The 22507-nt window shown below is 35.3% G+C and overlaps 2 protein-coding genes across 3 annotated transcripts; one reads left to right on the forward strand and one right to left on the reverse strand.

Annotated features, from left to right (window-relative positions):
• Positions 1–972: 972 nt before the first annotated feature.
• LOC114732446 (general transcription and DNA repair factor IIH subunit TFB2) lies at positions 973–9031 on the reverse strand. Of its 2 annotated transcripts, none has more exons than XM_028919726.1 (15): positions 8410–9031; positions 7902–8069; positions 7020–7088; positions 6656–6749; positions 6385–6485; positions 6241–6286; positions 6098–6157; positions 5888–5956; positions 5627–5710; positions 5452–5535; positions 5070–5155; positions 3353–3443; positions 1740–1820; positions 1527–1601; positions 973–1449 (listed from the first exon to the last, which is right to left on the reverse strand). In XM_028919726.1, exons 1-15 carry the CDS (start codon positions 8520–8522, stop codon positions 1315–1317), a joined length of 1356 nt encoding a protein of 451 aa, XP_028775559.1. In that variant the 5' UTR covers positions 8523–9031; the 3' UTR covers positions 973–1314. The 2 variants fall into 2 exon arrangements, with proteins under 2 accessions (XP_028775559.1, XP_028775560.1); XM_028919727.1 differs by having other exon boundaries at positions 7902–8011; positions 8410–8461.
• Positions 9032–10438: 1407 nt separating this feature from the next.
• Positions 10439–22339, forward strand: LOC114732459 (allantoinase). Its single transcript, XM_028919739.1, has 15 exons — positions 10439–10643; positions 10937–11030; positions 11970–12090; positions 16620–16693; positions 16971–17047; positions 17341–17377; positions 17471–17556; positions 17881–17940; positions 18210–18355; positions 18875–19001; positions 19312–19467; positions 19561–19671; positions 20479–20589; positions 20952–21050; positions 21895–22339. The coding sequence occupies exons 1-15, from the start codon at positions 10533–10535 to the stop codon at positions 22021–22023; spliced, it is 1539 nt and encodes a 512-aa protein (XP_028775572.1). The 5' UTR covers positions 10439–10532; the 3' UTR covers positions 22024–22339.
• The last annotated feature ends 168 nt before the right edge of the window (positions 22340–22507 follow it).

The following is a 22507-nucleotide window of genomic DNA, read 5'->3' on the forward strand; positions in this document are numbered from 1 at the left end:
TTTTTCTTCGTCTACATAAAACATATTAGAAGTACTTTATCAATAGCATCAGATGAGTAAGTTATAACTGAGTCAGATATATAAGGATTGGGTTGTATCAACTTAAATTTGAGAGACCGGTTATAAATGAGTAAAAAATACAAAGATTAAAAGATGAATTTTTTTTCCTTTTCTTTCTTCCCTTTCGAGGCCTTTTCCGTCATCAATTTTTAGGGTAAAATGGTACAATATTCCCAAATATAATTCACTTCTAAAATATTCAAAAATAAAAATATTTAAAAACTTAATTTTATCAATAAATTCAAATAATTTTAATGTTATCTTTATAACTGTATTAAAAATACAATATCATAGTTTTACTTTTTCACTACTTTTATCAAATATGAACATCTATCATGGTAAAAATAATTAAATACAAACATGTATGGAAAAAATATAAAATATTTCTTAAAATTATCAAATGCCTTAGGCCTGCTTGGAATGAGGAAAATGGAAAAAAAAAAAAGAAAGAGAAGGAAAAATTTTAACGAATTTGTTTTTAAAAAACTGAATAAGTTGGGTTGTAAAATTTTGATAAAAAGAAAATATAAGATAAAAAGTAAGAAAATTAAATTAGAAAATCTTAACCCTATTTAAAAATTTTTTTGAAAGCAAGCTTACTAAAATTTTTTCTCATTTTCTCTTCCCTTAATTTCCCTCATACCAAACAGAGCCTTATAAGAAATAAACAGAAACTTGTCCTATAATATAAATAGGTGAGAGCATATTATAAGAAGAAAACTATTGCAATAGTTTTTCTTAAAAGAAATTGATACAATAATTTATAAATATTTTTCATCAAAACACCAATCTTTAAAAAGAAAATAAAGAACTATTTTATTCTCTCAAATACTTTGCAGGAGATTTAGTCAAGACAAATAGAGTTAATTATCTAAAATAAAAAGGGAAGGTAATGGAGGGATGAATTTATCTAAAAACAAAAATAAAAGCCAACGCATATATAATTTGGTTGCATACATCTACTGAATTAGACGTAATTTTGTTCAAACAACGATGGAACACAATATGAAGTTCATGCTATCGTACAATCTTAAAAATGACCTAATATTCCACCACCACCGTTGATATTTAGCAAACGCATTCCGGGGGGGGGGGGGGGGGGAAGGCTTATGGTCAATTTTTCCCTTCCCAGGGGTGTCATCTCATTCCTCTTGTCCCAGATAATATACATTTTCCATCTGTATCCCATTCTTTACATCAACCTCTGCTTCTTTACCTCTGTATCTTGTCGAAAGCCTCGGATGATCTTGGTCATTACTTTTGACGGCGTAAATAATCACGGACATAAGGATGCACCTCCATTTTGACCACCATGTGCATCTTCTTTGAATCTTCCCACAACAAACCGTTCCATTCTCGGGCACAGTCACAGGCACCTTCAAATACATCCTGCCCACAAATGATGCGAAGAATAAGATTTGAAGGGATTATTAAGTATACGAACTCAAAGGATGCTAAATTTCTACCCTTGAAGGGAACTCATCGTAGTAATATGCTTCAGTCATCTCAACTCTGTTCAGATCAGATTCCCAAAGCCTAATCTGTCAAGCCATTCATTAAACTCAGTCAGGCATCAGAAAATATAACTAATACTGCAACAAAAGAATCCACGAAACGTAGAAGTCATAGAACTAAGTTATTTAATCCTACAGCCGATCTCATTTATTGAAAATCAAAACCTGATCGGTGACATTTTCTGGTACAGTTGGTATTCTCTCTGCAACTCTTGGATGAGCATTCTGCTGAAGGAAACTGATTATCTGCCCAAAAAAGAAAAACAGGTTTATCTACAAAGAGATCAATGAGACAAGTTCCTGAAAGCCAACGGTAATTACTTTGGAAGTACAGTGAAAGGGAGCAAAGTAGTAAACAGTACTGCCCATAGGACCCCTCCATTACAATGCACTGCATTTTATGGGGCGGCAAATGAGTTTTAAAGGCATGTCAATCCCATTTCAGTGGCTGTTAACGTATGTCTTGCACAAAAAACCAAGCTTCTAGAAAATAAAAGAAATTCAAGTATTTAGATTTATCACGAACCTTTTCTTTTCGAAAATTTACCATGTTCCCAGAGCAAGACCTTAACAAGAGCTTGGTCCATATGATATTCTAGAATTCTATCAAGAGAATGATGGTACAGGAAACTCAAGGAGTACACAAACTAACATTTTACTGGACATAACTGAGATACTCAGCAAAAAAGTAATAAAATAAAGATACCAACAAATCTAAAGCTTTTTGCTTCGTACAAGGTATACATGACTCCAGAAATGCACAAAAGGCAAAACAATTTTTTTTGGCCAACAAAAGTAAAGAGAATTGAGAAACAACATTTACAACAACAAAATTGTTCATCAGTGAAGGCTCAATCAAGTTATTTGAGGCACACAGAAAGAGTTTGGGGTTTAGGGTCTGAGGTCGCAGATGACCACATGTCAAGCCAGAAAATGACTAGCATGTCAAGTTACCTTCCCAGAATTATACGAGAGTTAACAAAACCGAAACAGAGGGGAAGATATCCAGAGGCCAAAGTGGCATGTGATGGTAAGAAAATATGCCTTCTTATCCATGTCGAGTGAACAATTTTAGGTCCAAACCTACTACTGCCACCCAAACATAAAGGAGACATAGGGGAGTAGCAGAACGGCAGAAAACGGGGGACAAAGAAAACACAAAAGTTGGGAACCATACAAGACAGAAAAGTAGAGGAACAAAACAAGGTAGTCATGATGAAAAGATAGGAAAGAGCAGTTAAAGAGTTGTTGACAAGGGTTATACAGAGCAAAGTTCAGGAAGAAGTAGAGAAGATCTTTGGTCAGGTTTTAGGTGGAGAGAGCCAACCTCTAAAAAGTTAGCAAAATTGTCAGGTCTACGAGGTTCTAGTTCTGCTTTGTTGTGCTGGAAGGGTGTGTTTATTAAGTATTTTAGTGCTTCAGTTGCTCTAGTTAGCTAGTGTTTTGAATATGTAATCTGCGTTTTCTCTCTATCAGTGTCATTTTAAGTATTTTTATGGTTTAATATTCTGTCGCAGAGGTATAATCATTCTGAGTTTTGTAGCTGTATTTGTGGGTTTTCTGGTTGTAATGGGGGTGGATCTCGTCACTGAATTTATTGTAAAAATGTGACAGTAAAACGCAAAACTCAAGTTCCCCAGTCGGCTTAAATTTTGAAAATCAAGTTGCCGAGTTGGTCTAATTTCCCGTTTTGTTGTTGTTGAGTTTGTCATTGGAGAACTTCACTAATCCCTGCATAATTGAAAGGAGATATGATACAGTGAAAATTCTCTACTTGCCTGCTCTGCAGTAATTCCATTTTCAAAAGCATTATACAAGCTTTCTTTTGTAATAGCTCCAACAATAAGATTTGGAAGCTGATACTCTACACTGCACCATCATAAAAGTAATTCAGTAACAGAATCAGATGAAGAAAAGTAGCAATAACTGTGATCTAGATCGATACAGAATTAGCCACCCCAAAAAAAAAAAAAAGAGATCGATACAGAATAATCTAAAATTCTACTGGAGTGTATAGGTGAATGTCTGATTTTATCCTTTCTTTCTGTTTTTTTACACCCTTTACATTTACAATGTCACGAAATAAATTATTTCAGCTATTAGGAAACATCAAGGATAGAGCTGGTATCTTGGGCTTGCCCAATGTTGGGCCAGTCTGAAAAGGTACCCCACTTTTTATTTTATTTTATAATTAATGATTTGGCCAACAGAAATATAAAAGGCAAACAAACAAACAAAATATCATTTCTTTGGTTTAAAAAATAATTTTTTACTTTGTAATTTGTTTCCAAGTGCTCATTTTAATGTTCTTACTCTTATTTTTTTCCTTTAGTTTTATCCTCTTTTGCTTTAGTTTTTTAATATTGCTAATTTCTTTCATTCATTTCTTTACATGTAAAACAAATAATATGACATTTAATAAATTAAGAGATCAAAAAGAAACCAACCAAAGTTATAGCATTAAAAGTATACTTTTACCAATATAATTATGTACCATTACAAGGTATTCGTTCTACTTTTCTTTATGGGATAAGGTGCTTAAATATTATAGAAGTATTTATGAAGAAGTCCCCGGTAGTTGAAAGTTTTTTTTTTTTTTTTCCCTCGCTCTTATATGCACCGAAAGTTTCATTTTGTAGCATTTATGCCTTAAATTGTTGTTCGTCACTAAGTTTGATTATTAAAAACACTAGTCAAACCACATAATTTAACGGCCAAACTTAATTGCGGATAATGACCAACATATGGCACATAATAGCAAAAAAAACTTCTAGGTGCTAGGTGCTCCTTTGTGAATATTTCTGAGATATTTAAGCGCCCTATCCTTTTATTTATTGAAAGATGCTTGACTATTGAAAAGAAACCCATCAAAGTTAAAGGATAAAGTTTTGCCCATTAATTAGGGCATTGGACTGTTGGATCTTAGCTATTCGGAAAAAAAGATATTCATTTTACACAAAAAAATTTTGGGAAAACTGAAGAGCAAGAGCAAAGTCAAAAAGCCATCATAAGGTCTGAAAGAAAGGATCAAGGATGTTGGATAAAGGCCTTATATAACAAAATGTGGTTTAGCGGGAACCAAACCAGCTGAACATCAGTTGAAGAGAAAGTCCATATGTAAGGCAAATGCCAATAGTCAAAGCATTAAATGCTCCCATATTTTAAAAATATTTATGCTACTTAACTTACAATTTTTTCAAAAAAAAAAAAGAAGAAGCAATGCTCTAATTTTGCATGTAACATGCAAAACAATAGACCATGCTATAATAGAAGAAAATTAAGCTGAAGTTCCCAAAACTTCAGCAAAAGAAAGTACAATCACAACTTCAACCTTCATTTAATGAGAAAACCAATGATAGATGAATTCTAGTTCATACATGATACAACACACTACCTCATGTTTCAGCACAAAATTGCTAACAGCAATAAAAAACGAGACAGCACTTAGAAGAACAAATGATTGACAGAAACTTAAGGAAGTGTTTGGTGGCATACCTTGAGAAAAGCCGTAATATTTCACAGTGCAATTTTGAAGTTGAGTAAGCATAAACTCGGAAATTGGTTTCTACCACCACAAAGCCCTGAAAGAGTTAAAAAAGAATGGAATTAGAATTTATCTTTCAAAATCTCCTTAGTTAATTGAATGAAGCGCCCAAAATTTTTCCTAACATTACAACACAAATGAGGGAAAATTGTGAACTTTTGAAATTTCCTTCAGATCAGTGGAACTTATGATTATAACAAATTAGCTACTGCAAATGGCTCCCTAACTCTCTGTATCTGTTAAAAGGAGTGAAACTATGTATTCAAGCATGGCCATTTAAAGAATTTTCTATAAAACAAGTCCATATAATTAAATGAATTTAAAAGAAGCAACCTGCTTTCTAGATGATGAATCAGCCAAGCTCACTGAAAGATTGGTAGCCAATTTAGTAGGTATAAACCAACTTTCTTTCCTGCCCTATAGGAAAGAATGGAAAAGGAAGACACATTAGTTAAAGTCAGCATCAAACTCATCATCTGCATCAAAATAAGGACAGAAATGTTATAACCTGCTGTAGTTTGACTAATCCCAGATCTGCAAGGTCCTTGATTATGTTCCTTTGGAAATCAGTCAGTGTGTTTATATTATATGCCTAATACATAGGAAACCACCAACACTGTCAAAGTCATATGGCATTTAAACGTAAAAATACTTTAGCGAGACATAAATATAAAGAAAAAGGAAAGAGAAGGTCTAAAACACTGCAGCTAAAACAGTTAATACAGAATAGTGCAAGTTCTTATTTCACACACCAAGGAGATTGTCTTACCTCGCCTATTACATGAAAACTAAGCTCCAGCAAAAAAGAAATCAATTCAGCAGCATCAACACCTCGTGCCTGCATAGAATAGATGACATGGAGCCAATAGGAAACAAATGATAAAGACATCAGAAACATAAAATCAGGGTTGAAGAGCAAGTTCTTGCCATCTAATAGGACTGGTTTTTTGAGCCAACAAATTAACTCACAATTAAATACCTCAGAATTAGATATATATTCTCTGATGATGTACCAAAGCTGTGCATTTGTATCCATAAGCTGTAGTTTACATGGATGATGCATGTCATTAGGGAGAACCATGTCATTAAGTGTGAAAGGATTACAAATCATTTGATACATACCAAAAATTGAAATCCACTTTCAGTTAATCTGGGAGCTTCTTTATCTCTACATTGGTACGCACAAGACATAAAGTAATGTTAGCAATACCCTTGTATACCCGCTGAAGTGTTAGAAATGAAAAATATATAGCAAGTAAACAAAACCTTTGTCTCATAAGATGCCGCTGGAAAAGTTTCATTAAAGAAGAGCTGATGTTTGAAGGCCTTTCAACTTGATTTGAGCTTATAAGTTGCAACAAGAAACACTGATTTATCACAGAATTAAGATAAAGAGTTAGGGCTAATTTTAGTCAGATAAAATTATAGGAAATCAATTGTATTACATTGTTTCAATGACTAGTGTCACAAAATAGTAGCAAGAATGAAAATTTAAATAGAAGAAAGAGATGGGAATAAAAAGGATTAAACATCGCACCTCCCATTGTTCTAGGGCATAAGCCTCAAGATCTTCTAAGGTTGGGAGCCTCACAGTTATATTAGAAGGCATTGGTTCCCGTGGCAAAGTTCCACTGCCAAATTAATTAAAGCAGATCTTGAATCCATAACATGACTGCAATTACATAAATACATACACACAAATAACTTCCTTTCTTTTAACATATCCAGGAGTGAATGAGGAACCATAAACGGTCATTTCATTTCATGGAGACAGCCTACCATCTATTTAAGTGAATTTGTATATTACACAATGAATGGTTACATCCTATCACCTAAATTATTTCCATCCTACATGATGTTGTCTATGCTAAGAACGGCAAGAAACCATTTGAGCAACTCACCCATTTATTAAGAGATTCTGGAGACTTCTCTGAAATGTTGCATTGAGTTTGTAATTCTTTTCACTCTTCCTGCCAATAAGAGGAAAGAATGACTGCAGTGAAAGATCAGCCTAAGCCTCAAATTTATCAGACAACATCCCTTGACTATGATGACAAACTTGATGACAGTATCTAAAGCACAGAGACACACACACACATATGAAGAATAATACATGTGATCAAGAGAAATGGATTATAGACTGACATGAATTCATCATAATTTGGAGTAATGAAACTAAAAGAACGAGCAAACAATATTAAGTGGTTATAGTTTTATACTATTCACAATTAACAAGGCAATTTTTGTATCCTTGATCAATCACCACCTCTCAACCAAGAGGTGCAGGTTGACGAGGGAAGTTAGGTTGTTTTTCTGCTTTGCTTTGCTGTAGTCTTTCTTTTGAATATATAGTATACAGTTTTTCATTGGGGGGAAGAAAAAGAAAAGAAATTGGTGCTTATAGCGCCCCCCCCCCAAAAAAAAGAATAAGAAATAAGAAATTGGTAACACAGCCACATAGGCAAGCGTTGCAGCATAAAGAAGGGACCAGAAGAAAAAAATTACATGCCAATCCCAGAGCATGTGATCTATCAAGTAAACAAACTTCCATGGAATTTGTATTCTCGATCAGGATAAAAGCATAAAACAAACTTCAATCCCAATATCACAAAGATCTTTAAATACATTTTCATGTGGAATGTTCATGCTAAGGGACTGCATTCCGCGAATTAATATCCTTGTGTCTCCATGACTGTCGCTGGAATGAAATTAACCACTTGGAACCATGCAGAAGCTTGAACTTAAATATTGCAGTTAAATTTTGAGAGTAGATAAATATGTACCTATCAACAGTTTCAATAAAAACTCTCAGTTGAACCAATCTATCTATTGCTACTCTATGTTTTGAAGTTCCATCCGGGAGCACCCACTCCTCCATTGATTTAGCTGTCACCTGAGCATCAATGTAAAGCATTTGCAAGACATATTTTTTGGCCAGAGGTGGTAGAGACCTGATATTTTAACAGACATTTGGTTAAGATACAAAGCTAATACTCAATAAACTAAAACAAATACCATTCAAGCAGCCTAGTTAATGCTGAATATGCATCAAACAACCCAAGGTGAGTTCACAATAGGGGTACCATGAAGTTATTGACACTTTGCATCCCAGAAAACAATCTTAAAAATTAGCAAAGAATCTTGATAGGGCGAAACAGAAAGGCTTGTTAAATGCATGTACAGTATCTTAAAAATTAGGCTTATCATAATTGATACAATATAAGCTAGAAATTACCCATAACCCGGGCTATTGAAGTTTCCATTCCACTTAAAAACTAGACAGAAATTGACCTGAGAATAGCTTCACAGATGAACCCATTTTCATAGAGTTTATCCAGCTTCATGGCAGGCATAGAAGCGACCATGTCCATAAAATTTTTTGCAATGATCCTGACCTCTGGCATTCTGACACCAATCCCTTATTATTCTCTACTTCCTCTGCTTTTATTGGATTCTGATCAATGTTATTCTCACACAGAGCTTAAAGAATCAAGACAAAATCCGAGATTTCAGTTCTTGCATAATTTCACAGCATCCGATCAGCACAACTCACAACTGCAACTTGCACCACAGATGATTTGCTCTTGCCTTGCTTACTTCAATTAAATAACCAAGAGGGAAATCCTAATCCTATGTACAAAAAAAAAAAAAAGAGCACGGTTCTAATGCGTTATATGCTGGTCAAATCCCACTTCAACGATTTTTGCACTGTAAACGAAAAAGGATTTCACCCAGTGATAATGGAGGCTCAGGGTCTTCAACAATGGAGCCGCAAAGCTCTTCAACTGATGGACAAGAGACAGCAATACGTGCTTGGTTGAGTGACAAAAGAAATCGAGTAAAATCGTGCATTGGTGTGAGAGAAACAGCGTTGGAGGAGGGGATTCGACGACAGCTAGAGAAGCCAGGCACTTCACCAAAAGCACATTTGGAACACGCGAAATCAGTCTCAGAATCAAGGGTATAACTGTAGAACTCCTTCAACTGGCGCTCGTCGCTTCCATGGATTCACCAAATGATCCAAAGATTGAAGAGAGAACGATGCGGGGCCACTCCACCAGTCCACTGTCCATTCCCCACCCCCCAAAAAAAAACACACCCTTTGGGCCACAAGAAGCCGGTCTGCATTAGCGTGAGGTTTAGGGTTTATTCTCTCGGATCTAAAATGGATCCAACAGCAAACTAACCGGCGTTCCAATCGTGATGGGAATTTGGAACATATGACATTCTGCCGACTTTCAAAGCCCAATTTTATGCCAGGCCTCCATCGTTATGTAATACTTCCTTTTCTTTTCTTTTTTCTTTTTAATTTCCCCAGCCATTATGTAATACTCCTATGGCAAATTTGGGCCGTGAATGAGTATCTTGTTTGGTCTTTAATATAAATTATTTTATTAAATTTATTATATTAATGTATAATTTCACTCAATTTATTATTTTATATTATGTTATTTTCTTTAAAATATATATTAAATAAATATAAAATCAGAAATTTATTAAATTTTAAAACATACTTAATGAAATTTAGAATATTCCTTGATTGCAGTGATACATAGAATAGAAAAGGATTAGTTTGATAACTGAAAAAAATAAAATAAAATAAAAGAGTTGGAAAGGATTATGTTTAGACGGACACATAAGATGATACAAACATAAGAAATTGAGTTAGCATCAAATTAAAAGTCAATTATGAAATCAAAATTATAACAACAAAATGACAAAATCAAACAATTTTTTAATTAGAACCAGCACTCAACTAACACAATATTCAATACTATATAAAAAATACTATTCAATATTCTATTATAATAAGCTATACAATTTCACATTATATTGCAGTTCCATTTTTTTAAATTTATGCCGCACTTAATTTGAGTATTTATTTAATTATATATATAATTTTGTGGTCTTTTATTTTAGGGGTGTCTGAATATCCCAATAATCACTTTTCAGAAATACTTTTCTGTAAATCGAGACAAATTCCTCTATATAAAAGCACTTCTAAAATCATGATTTTGATATTATTCAAACACCCCTTTTATTTGTTTTTAGTTTCCTCTATATGAAAATAAAATTAGGTGCGCTCAGTGTATCTTCTTGTCGAAATAAAACAATTACCATCAAGGTGGCAGACAGGACAACCAGCCACGTCGTTCGCATAACAACGCCCGCAGTAGAAAATATGATTATTAATGTTGACCAAAAAAATAATCATGATATGAATCATGACCATGTTTATCTTATTACTGTAAAGCGAGCCGTGAATTAAATTATTACTTAGTAATGCGATTACGAGGATCTTACACTATCTATGGAATCTTTTGTCTCTGCTGGGCTGCTTCCTGCTCAAACCATATAATCAGAGCCAAGCGATCACTGCTTCTCCGCTTCAGAGTTCATTGTCATCCGTGGTAATGGATTATCTTCTCTGGAAGCTTTTGCCTCTATTAGCACTTCTCGTCTCCTTCGTAGCCTTCTTTTTCTTACAGGATTCCTACGTGGCCCACTTGATTCAGTTGAAAAAGGTTCACTTTCTGCTCATCTTCTCTTATCCTTTTTTATTTATTTGTATACACTATCATTGCAGGATGGGATATCTTGCTTTTGAGCAAAATCGCGACTTCTTTAGAGTTAGGAGTGAACTTGTGATATTTCCTTTTTAGCTATTTTGACGGGTCAAAACTTTGGCTTTACAATATCATTTTTTTCATCACTATGGTCTGAAACTGTTAAATTGAGTGTTGAGTTTCTCTACATTAGAGGTAGAATGTCTATTTTGTTGTTCTGGGGTTGAATTATGTTGCTGTTCTTGTAACAGCCACGCCGTGAAGAGTGTAGCTTTCATCCCTATCGCCATTACTGGATATCCAGCAAACGTATTGTGACCCCACAAGGGGTTATTTCTGGTTCAGGTTATTGGTTTCCCTTGATCCCGTGAATATCCTTTTGATAATTATATTTTGATTTTTAGGTGATGTTAAAGTTCTAAAATATATATTTATGTTTTCCCTGATGCTGTGTCTTATGACAAGGATATGTTTTTCTAATCACTAATCAGGATTTACTGTGGGATCATTAACCTTTATGAATTTGCCAATGAACTTATAAACCATAATTTTGTATTTTGTTTCAACAGATGCTTTTTAAGAACCAAAGATGAATACAGAATATGAAGATAAATGGTCTTCTGAAAGAAGAGATAAACAAGAAGAGAAAGCAGGAGAAATTTTTTTTTTTTTTTTGAACTTTCTGTGCTGTGCTTCTGTACATATTTAATAAATAAACTCCCCTAATGAATTCATGAGCAGAAATCTTCATATATAGAAGCAAGGAAAATTATGCTACCCCTTTGAAGATGCATTGTTAAGAACATCTGGCTTAACATTCTAGCATTTGGCTCTGATCAAATTCAAGCAGCATGTATATAGAACTGCAACATTTTCTACTTTTGTTCTGCTAATACCATAAATACAAGTAAAGGAAAACACTCCTGACTTGCATGAACAAATCCAATGGTCCCAGAATGCAGAATCTAAATAATGATGTTCATTCAGTTCAATGCAAAAAGAGATGGAAAGCAACATTCAAGCTAAGCATTGACATAATGTTGGGGGATAATCTGGCCTAGAAACTGGTAAATTTGTAAATTTCTCAGATCTTTTGTGTAAATCCTTTTAAATCACAACCATTTTGGGGAAAACGGTGACTCTTCGCCAGCTTTCTTTTCTTTTCTTCTTTATTATAAATTACTCTTGACTAGCTATTGTTATTGTAATTCTGAATCTTTCATGGAATTATGATTTTTCACTTATGCTGATTGATTTCCTTTGCAAAATGGTTCAATGAAACAGTGGAGATAAATGAAGGGAAGATTGCGTCCATTGTTAAAGGAGACAGTAAGCAAGGAAATCATATGCATCAACAAGTAATTGACTATCGAGATGCTGTGGTTATGCCTGGCCTAATTGATGTGTAAGATGTGCATGTTGGCCCCTCGTGGGTTATTTATTTTTTATTCAGTTCTAGTAGATACAACAACAACAATAACAAGCCTTATCCCACTAGGTGGGGTCGGCTACATGAATCACACGATACTATCGTGCTCTGTCAACAACCCAGTCCTTAGATATGTTGTTGACTAAGAGGTCTCGTTCAATGACCTCATTAAGCGTTCTTCTTGGTCTTCCTCTGTTCCTTTTTATGGGACTCCATCTTGTCTGATCCACCCTCCTCACCGTGGCCTCCAATGGCCTTCTCTGCACATGTCCAAACCATCTAAAGCAATTTTCAACCATTTTCTCTTGAATAGGTACCACACCGACTCTTGCTTTGATATTTTCATTTCGAATCCTATCTTTTCTTGTATGACCACACATCCATCTCAATATCCTCATTTCTGCTACCCCAACTTTGTGCTCTTGTTTTCCCTTTATTGCCCAACATTCACTACCATTCAACATAGCCGGTCTTATAGCAGTCCGATAAAATTTTCTTTAAGTTTCTCAGGTATCTTTTTATCGCAAATAACTTCGGTAGCTTTCCTCCACTTTAACCAGCCAGTTTGTATTCTATGAGAAACGTCTCCATCAATTTTCCCATCCTCCTGTATAATGCATCCTAGGTATTTAAACTTTGATACTTGAGGAATGATTTGCTCCCCCATCTTCACCTCCAAATCCCCATTGCCTTGCCCCCCCCAAAATCACAATGCATATATTCTGTTTTGTTCCTGCTCAAGCGGAAACCTTTCGACTCCAACGTCCTTCTCCATAACTCCAATTAGTGTTAATCTCTTCTTTTGATTCTGCCATGAGAACTATATCATCCGCGAAAAGCATGGACTTAGGGATTCTTTCTTGAATAGGTTCAGTTAGAACATCCAGAACAATGTTGAACAAGTACGGACTCAAAGAGGATCCCTGATGTAGGCCAATCTGAATAGGGAAGTCTTTTGTCTCACCTCCAGGCGTCCTTACACTGGTAGTTACCCCCTCATACATATCTTGTATGGCTTTGATATAAGCAACCCGTACACTTTTTTTTTCTAAAGCCTTCCACATTACTTCTCTTGGCACATGATCGTAAGCCTTTTCCAGGTCAATAAAGACCATATGTAAATCCCTTCTTTTACTTCTATATCTTTCCATTAACCCTCTTAGTAAATAGATTGCTTCTGAAGTGGATTTCCCTGGCATAAATCCAAATTGGTTTTCTAAAATAGAAGTCTCCAGCCTCAACCTATATTCCATCACTTTTTCCCACAACTTCATTGTATGACTCATAAGTTTTATCCTTCTGTAGCTTGCACAGTTTTGAATGTCTCCTTTATTCTTGTAAATAGAAACTAAAATGCTTCTCCTCCACTCATCCGGCATATTCTTAGAGCGTAAAATTTCATTAAAAAGCTTGGTTAGCCACACCTCACCCTCATCTCCCAAACATTTCCAAACTTCAATAGGGATACCATCAGGCCCAACGGCTTTTCCATTGTCCATTTTCTTGAGAGCTGCCTTAACCTCTCCGATACGGATCCTGCGGTAGAAAGCCAAATTCTGATCATCTTCGTTAATTAGCAAGTCCTGTAAGTCCTGAGTCGCATAATTGCTTCCCTCATTAAACAACTTGTAAAAATAAGCCTCCCATCTGTCCTTAATATCACCATCAGTAACTAACACTTTACCATCTTCATCCTTTATACACTTTACTTGGTCCAAATCTCTCTTTTTCCTCTCCCTTTGCTTCGCAATCTTGTAAATATTTCTTTCTCCCGTCTTTGTTCCTAACTTCTGATAAAACCCTTCATAAGCTTTAATACGTGCTTCGCTCACTGCTTTATTCGTCTCTTTTTTAGCCAACTGATACTTTTCCCGGTTTTCTACACTATTGCACAAGTGTATGGCCTTAAAACAATCTCTTTTTTGTTTGACTTTCTCTTGCACACTCTTATCCCACCACCAAGTCTCCTTATCTCTCTGACCAGGACCTTTGGATTCTCTCAAAATTTCTTTACCTACCAAACGAACCCTTGTAGCTATCTCTTCCCACATCATGTTTGCATTTTCCTGCGACTCCCAAATCCCTTCCTCCACAAGGGTCCTTTTGAATAACTCTCGTTTCTCACCCTTTAACTGCCACCACCTAACCCTGGGTTTTACCACTTGATGGTACTTTTGCCTGGTACTTTTAAAACGTACATCAAGAATAAGTACTCTATGTTGGGCAGTCACCCCATCTCCTGGAATCACTTTGCAATTAGTACACAATCTTCTGTCTGGATTCTTAACCAAAAAGAAATCAATCTGTGATTTTGAGACACCACTTTTGTACGTGATTAAATGCTCCTCTCGCTTCTTAAAACAAGTGTTGACAATCTTAAGATTATATGCAAGAGAAAAGTCGAGAATAGATTGTCCTCCACTATTAAGCTCCCCAAAACCAAAACCACCATGGGCCTCGCTGAATTGTCCTGCTTCCTTACCGACATGTCCATTAAGGTCCCACCGATAAAATTTTTTTCTTCGAGTGGTATGCTTTGAACCAACCCCTCCATATCTTCCCAGAACTTATCTTTAAGGTGTGTCTTTGCCCCAACCTGAGGTGCATAGACACTAATGATATTGATAGTATCTTTTCCAACAATTATTCTTAACGATATTATTCTGTCCTCAAACCTTTTAACCTCTACCATGTTTCTTTTCCATGTTCCATCAACGATGATACCAACCCCATTCCTTGCACTCACCTTTCCTGTATACCAAAGTTTATACTCTCCAAGTTCCTTGGCAGCTTCTCCAGTCCATTTGGTTTCTTGGAGGCACAAGATATTAATCCTTCTGTCCCTCATAACTCCTGCTACTTCTATAGATTTCTCATTCAGCGTCCCAATATTCCAAGTGCCAAATCTAATCTCAGTCTCATGAGCTAACTTCTTTAGCTGCCTCCGTCCAAGAGAGTGTGGTAGCCCTCACTCATTTAACACTACATCCGGGCGACGATGCAGCGGCTCTAGTTCATTTCTCACTGTACTCGAGCCATACAGCGCGTCACTTCTGGGTAACGACCTAGCATTAGCGTAATTACTTCGTTGATCCATGTTCATGAAATTCGACGGGTTTTTACGTTGGCTGTCGAGGGCCTAACACAACCCTCCTCCTTTATCCGGGCTTGGGACCGACTATACAATATAGGCGGAGTTATTCAGTTCTAGTAGATAAACACTGTTATTTATTTAACGATGAATACTCATTGATTTATTATGAAAATGGTTCTAAATATCAATGAAGAGGAAATATGGAGAAACCTGTTGAAAGCTGGGTTGAATGTTAATACAATAACTTCATCGTTCACATGTAGACCTTTTTGGGGGATAAAAATTGAGTTTAACTACTCGAATGTTCTCACATATAACATTTTTTTTCACTCGTTGATCACGTGCTAGAAGAACTTATATGACTTAGAATTAAGTGGAAAACACAGTTGCCAAGCTATACGATGCTGTTTCGAATTTTCAGTAATGTTTACAGCATACATTAAAAGTGGAGTTTATGAACAATAGTGATGGAGAAATAAGTATAAAGTGTTTTCATATCCTTGGTCTGTTTATCTAATTGGCTTCTAAATAAAAAGTACAAAGGTTATCCAGCACAAACTGCACCTTTTTAAAATTTTTGGGGCCAAAACCACAACCTAGTTGAAATAAAGGAAATAGAAACTAGCATCTGACAGCATAATCTATTGATGCCGGAAATGCTTATAGTTCTCATACTAAACCGGGTTGGTGCTATTTCCCCTCCACTGTTAAGGAAGACGGATTTTCTTTGATTTTAGTACCAAATAAGTACTGATAGCGTGTGACACAAATGTGAAACGGCTAATTTTTGGGTTAACATGTTTTTACTAGTGAAGGGAACAAATGTATTGTGAGAGAATTATGACTGCTTAATTCAGTCAAATCGATTCTTTTCTCAAAATCAGTGCAATCTTGTGTGCTTTTCTGATGGAGTGCAATATTAGGGGCAGTTTACAAATTAGTTATTTTCAGTTATTTTTAATATTCAATTTTAGGTGGTTATATTCAGTTATCCTTTCAGAGTATTACAGTGGGATTATTTAAATATTAGTTATTGTTAGTTATTGATGATCCTTATCCTAGAATGTAGGAGGTTATTAGGAAGTTATTAGTCAGTTATTCTCAGTTATGTTTTCAGCCTATTTAAATCTATTGTACGATGACATTAGGTGTGAATGAAGTTTATTATTCAGGAATTTCCATCTTCTTCTCTCCTAGCATTTCAAACACTGATTCTAGGCTCTCTCTCTCTCTCACACACACACATCTCTCTTCTACCTTCTCATCTCTTCTTTCCCCTCTCTTCCCTTCTATCTCCCAATTCTTATTCTCTCTTTTGCAAAACCTAACATTTTCACTTGTACTTTATAGTGATTTCGGAATAGTTTCTCATGGGGCCTTCTTTCAATTGTCTAAATTTTACTTTTGGCAGACATGTTCATCTTGATGATCCAGGAAGAACTGAATGGGAAGGATTTTTTACTGGGACAAGAGCTGCTGCTGCTGGTGTGCAGATTCTCTTCATCTATTAAGCATTATTCTTTTAAGAACATTGAGATGATAAAGTTGTCACTAAGATTAAAAATAGGGCAAATAATATAATATTGTATCATTATGAGTCCTTAGCTGATTTTAATGGACTTCTCCAATGATTTTTTTCCTGTGCTCTTGATGGGTAGTGGTTATCTGAATGTGACTAATATTGTAACTGTTTCTTGATTTTTCCCTTATGGTATCATTGATATGTATAGCTTAGACATATGCTCTCACTTTGTGTCTAAAGGTGGTGTAACAACAGTGGTTGACATGCCTCTAAATAATCACCCAACAACAGTTTCTAAGGATACGCTGAAACTTAAGGTATCTTTGAACAATTTTATTTCTCTCATTTTGATTTTTAAAATATTTGATAAGAAAATTTATGGAGGTAAAAGCATTTCGTCACTTATTTTTTGATGAACCATTCACATCAAAGAGAGCAAGCACAGTTCCTTCCAGATGCATTAATTGACATCCTTGAGGTGTTTAATATTCTAATATCTGGTAAAGCTTTTTTTTTATTTTATGCTGTTGAATTTAAATCCCCGGTGATTAACTGTCAAATTTTTGTGATTTCTCTTTCCTTAACATTGCGTTCAATTTCTTGGTTACAGCTTGAGGCTGCTAAGAAGAAACTCCATGTTGATGTTGGTATGAATGACAAACTATACTTAGGCATGCAAGTGATGGAGTTTCTGAAAAAGTACAATCAATGGAGTTTCTGAAAAAGTTTGGCATTGACAGGTTTCTGGGGAGGTCTAGTCCCTGAAAATGCACTTAATACGAGTATTTTGGAAGGTCTCTTGAGTGCTGGAGTTCTTGGGGTCAAGGTAATGTTCAAAAACCTATTCATTATTACTATAATTCTGTACAGAGGCCAAGAAAATGTTCATAATGTTTAGTACTATTATGTCTTATGTTGGAAGCTGTTTCATCCTGCTCCTTGATTTTGGCACCTACCATCATTGTTTCAAATTTAAAAACTATGTCAAGTGGTTCAGCTTCCCTCCTTAGTTGCACCTCTCGTTTACTTCAAATATGAGAAATAAATGATATTTGTACTGCTGTTTTCCTTGCCTTCTTTCAATAGGTATGATAATGGCTGCTATATTTTGGTCTGACCTGTTCGTCTTTTTTGTGTTTGTACTTTATAGTCTTTCATGTGTCCTTCAGGGATTGATGACTTTCCTATGACAACTATTGATCACATCAAGGTACGTTCCTTTTAAAAATTATAAAAATAATAGAAGTAAATTATAGATTACATCGATTCATTGTAATTCCTCACATTTGTATGCATTCTCTTTTCCTGTTTCCTCATCAAGTAATATGGTTTTGAATTGTAGCTTTGGTTGATATCCTGTTGTCCACTTGCATAGGCACTCGCTTTTATATCATCAATAATTCTCCTAGTTAGTAGTATGAAGTTCCTTTTCCTTTGCCGGATTGTATAATACAATTGTTATGATAATTTGCTTGGTAGGAGGGACTGCCTGTGTTGGCCAAGTATAGAAGACCTTTACTTGTGCATGCTGAGATTCAACTAAATTCAGGACATAATTTGGAACTCAAAGATGATGATGATCCTCGTCATTACTCAACCTATCTCAAGACTAGGCCACCTTCATGGTAGGACACTAGTTATGGCCTTGTATTCTGAAGAAATGAGCTTTAGAATCAGAATAAAAATATTTTCCATGATAAATAGAATTTTTTTCTGTGGACAATAAATTGGTTACTTTTTCAATTAAACGGATAAGCCTGTTCTTAATTTTTCAGGATTAATAATAGCTCTTTTTTTGGACCAAAATGATTAGTTCTCATTTTTACGAAATTGTGATTAAGGCATTGACTGAAATTGGTCATGAGCCCTCCCCAGTGAGAAATCATCTGCGGTTGCATAGCTCAACTCTTACAGTTAAAAAGATAAGAAGGATGCCTGTGACCTAGTTTAGGACTCGTTGTTGAATATTCTATCTTTGAATTGCAAACTACTACTAATAAATACAGTATCTGTTGAGTGTTGTTTTTCCATGACTTAAGTCCATCAAAAATTTTGGATGGCCATACTATCATATATGTTGGCTCGGCTCACTGCCTATTAAATTTCTGCTGAATCACGCATCTTCATCTTCACTTCTGAACCAGGGAGCAGGCAGCTATTAGAGAACTTGTGGGTGTTACAAAGGATACTGGAAGTGGTGGTCGTTTAGAAGGAGCACATATTCATATTGTTCACTTGTCTGATTCAAGTGCTTCCTTAGATATGATTAAGGTAATATATGCTTTTTCGTGGAGATATACCCGTTCCAAATCAATACTTCTGTGTGTGCGCCCCTTTCTAGTAATTAAAAGGTAAAATCCCATTAACAGCTATAACCTTGATAAATCCCAAGCATAAATGTCAGTAAACTTATTCATGATAATTGCTGTTGTGTAAATGAATCCTACAAAATGCCAGTTAATTGATACGATAATGATCTTGTTCACATTTAAATTGTTTGTTCTCCTTTTGCTTGTTAAAAGAACTTGTCAAACTTCCCACACCGTAGTAGAGTGTATCGTCACACATTGGTACTCTACAGGAAGCAAAACGTAGAGGTGACAGCATTAGCGTTGAGACATGCTCGCATTACTTAGCTTTCTCATCTGAAGAGATAAAAGATGGAGATACTCGTTTTAAGTGTTCCCCACCTATCCGTGGTGCATCCAATGGAGAAAAATTATGGGAGGCTTTGCTGGTAATTTCTTCTCCACGTTACAGATTAATATCTTACATTCTTACATTTTATCCATGATCTCATTAGCCTTAATTGTCTTATTTTTCATTATAGGAAGGAGACATTGACTTTTTAACTTCTGATCATTCACCAACAGTACCAGAACTCAAGCTTCTTGATGAGGGTAACTTCTTGAAGGCTTGGGGTGGCATATCATCTTTGCAGGTTTGTCACTTTGTCTGCTTATTGATAATTTGGATTGTTATATCTTTTTCCATACAGCGATATTAAAAATGAATTGGACATCTTCAAACTGGTAGTTGAATGGATAAGACGTTCACCCCTATGCAGCTATGCCCTTTAAATGAAATCGAAAGGATGTCTGCACTTCAGTAAACAATGTGGTACACCTCAGTCCTCAAGTCATTAACGAAAAAATGCTCAACTGATCTATTGGATCTTTATGCTTGATCTTGAAATTGATGAAGAGCAGAAAAGTGAGTTTTTATGCTAGTTGAATGTGAATTTCTGAGATTTGTGAATTAGAACCACCATTTCTTAGTTATTTATATTTACTTTACGCTTGTTTTCGGTTTATTTATGCATTCATTAATTATTAATTCAGTAGTTCGGTTGTATGATTGGGTATTTTCTACCATGCTACATCATATATTTTTCTGTTTTTGGTTAGAGGGGGGCAAGTTGTACAAGTGCCTTATAGTTATAAGCCGGCTTTCTGTTTTTTATTTTGTCTACTTTGAGAATATCTTATCCTTCTTACTTGTAACATTGTCCTTCCTCTATAACAAAATCATTCTTTTTCCCCCAAAAAAAAAAAAACAAGTAAACCATTGATAATGGGCCAACACAAAATTCCTTTGGGCTGCGATGAGGAGTTATGCTATATATTTTACAAAGATCCACAGGCTAGTTTCCTTGGATCAGCTGAATCTGAGTTATTTCCGTAGAAATTTAACTTCTATTATTGGTTTGAACTCTAAAGGCTAACATGCTCTACTGGGATACTTGTAGTTTGATCTTCCGATAGCATGGTCATATGGACAAAAACACGGAGTAACTCTGGAACAACTATCATTATGGTGGAGCAAGAGACCTGCAAAATTTGCTGGATTGGGTTCAAAGGTGATATGCTTGCAGTTTCTTCCTTTGCCTCAGAGCTTACATGCTATAAATGATAATAGTGTATCTTTTGTCTCTGATTCAGAAACATAAAAATTAAAATCTCTTATTAGTTATTCAAGTAGATAGAAATCTCCCAAAACTTAATTTCGGTCCATCCCTTTTTGCCCTTTCTATATTTTTTGCCTTCCCAGTTAGGGATTCCATCATGTTGTCTTCTATACTCTTGCTTTAAAATTTACCTGAAAAAGCTTTATGTTAAAGCTCTTAAAGATTTATATGTGAAACTGTTCAGTCGGCCACCGTGTGCTCCCTTGAAATTTGTTGCAGGTTGAAGTCAGACTAAATTTCCATTTATGTTATAGGGGGGCATTGAAGTTGGAAAAGATGCTGATATTGTGGTGTGGCAACCAGAGACAGAGTTTGTCCTGGATGACAAGTATCCTGTTTTCATTAAACATCCTGTAAGTTTCATTTCTTCTCTTCCTGTTCTGCTAAACTCATTTTTTTCATGTTTCAGTCATGATACTTTTATTATGGTGGCTTTTTCTTGCTGGAACATTTGTCCATTTGCCTGCAGTATAAAAAGTGAGTATACGTAATTGAACAAGTAACGTTGGGAAAGCCAAGTCTCAAGTCTTTGATTCTCATCTAGTTACAAAGAGTCAAGGGCCGTCTCTCAACCAAGAGAAATGAACTGTTAAGCACTTGCACATGAATATTTACACACAAAGTTCTCAAGATTTCTCCTTACACGAGAACTCATTAGGCTTTAAGTCAATGGACAAAGTAAAGCCTCAAGATACCTTAATGGAACTTTAATGAAGGAAATGGTAGTAGGCTAAACTCTTGACAACTTGATTATACAAGTCCTCATTCTATGTGAAAGACTAGGTCAACTCAAAACAGTAAGTTCCTAAATGAAACTATGTGAATAATCTTATTACAACCCATATGACAGATTCATTGTTGCAAATTTCTTTATGTGATCGAGTCCAAGCCAATCTAGCCTAACTCTGCATGGCAATCAAGGACAGACCTAGATTATAGGAAAAACGGGCAGCAATATATTGTTTCTTTGTAATATCTTTGTATTATTTATGGAGATAATGTTATTTCCTTTTTAAAAAAAAAAAAAAAATCGATTTGCCAATAGCCCTTGGCCTAATAGCATCAAGCTCACTCCCATATCTGAGAAGTCTCGGATTCGATCCTGCCCTCTAGAATCCCCTTCTCCCGTGTAAATTTTCTGGTTCCATCCCTAACTGCAGTTGTGATGATTACTATTGTTCATATTTTTATACACAGAGCATCTCTGCGTATATGGGAAAGAAGTTATCAGGACAAGTGTTGGCGACTTTTGTGAGAGGAAACCTTGTCTTCAAGAATGGGAAGCATGCTCCTGCAGCCTGTGGTGTTCCAATCCTTGCTAAATGAAAAACTCTTCTCAAATCTTTCTTGTGCTCATCGTGATCCTTCCTGGTTCTAGCAGATATGGCTTGCCTTGCCTCCAGGAATAATGAGAAGAAAGTCAGAAGTTATGTAAAATTATCTGCACGTTCAACATCTTCAATAAAACAATGACATTTGGTGGAATTTTTTCCCTCCTCAAAAGTCATTTATATGGCATTGGATGTAATAGTAGAAATTTTTATCAGAGTTGATAACGATAAGTGGAAAAAAACTTGTAGCAAAGGTTTGTACTATCCTATGTTAGCAAGAAGGTCCCCCGATGCTATTCTTGTGTTGTTTATTTATTTATTTTTGCTTGTGTTTGGATCCAGAAGAGATAGATTTAAAAAATAATAATAATTTTTTTTTTAAATTTTATTATTCAAAAATAAAACAAAAAGAAAATATTTATGGCTCTTACGTGCTTGAATTCAAATCTTTATAGTTAGAATTATGATATTTGAATAAT

Source organism: Neltuma alba, unplaced genomic scaffold (genome assembly GCF_004799145.2).
Source record: "Neltuma alba isolate B1F8T4 unplaced genomic scaffold, ASM479914v2 tig00012912_pilon, whole genome shotgun sequence".
NCBI classification, from domain to species: Eukaryota; Viridiplantae; Streptophyta; class Magnoliopsida; order Fabales; family Fabaceae; genus Neltuma; species Neltuma alba.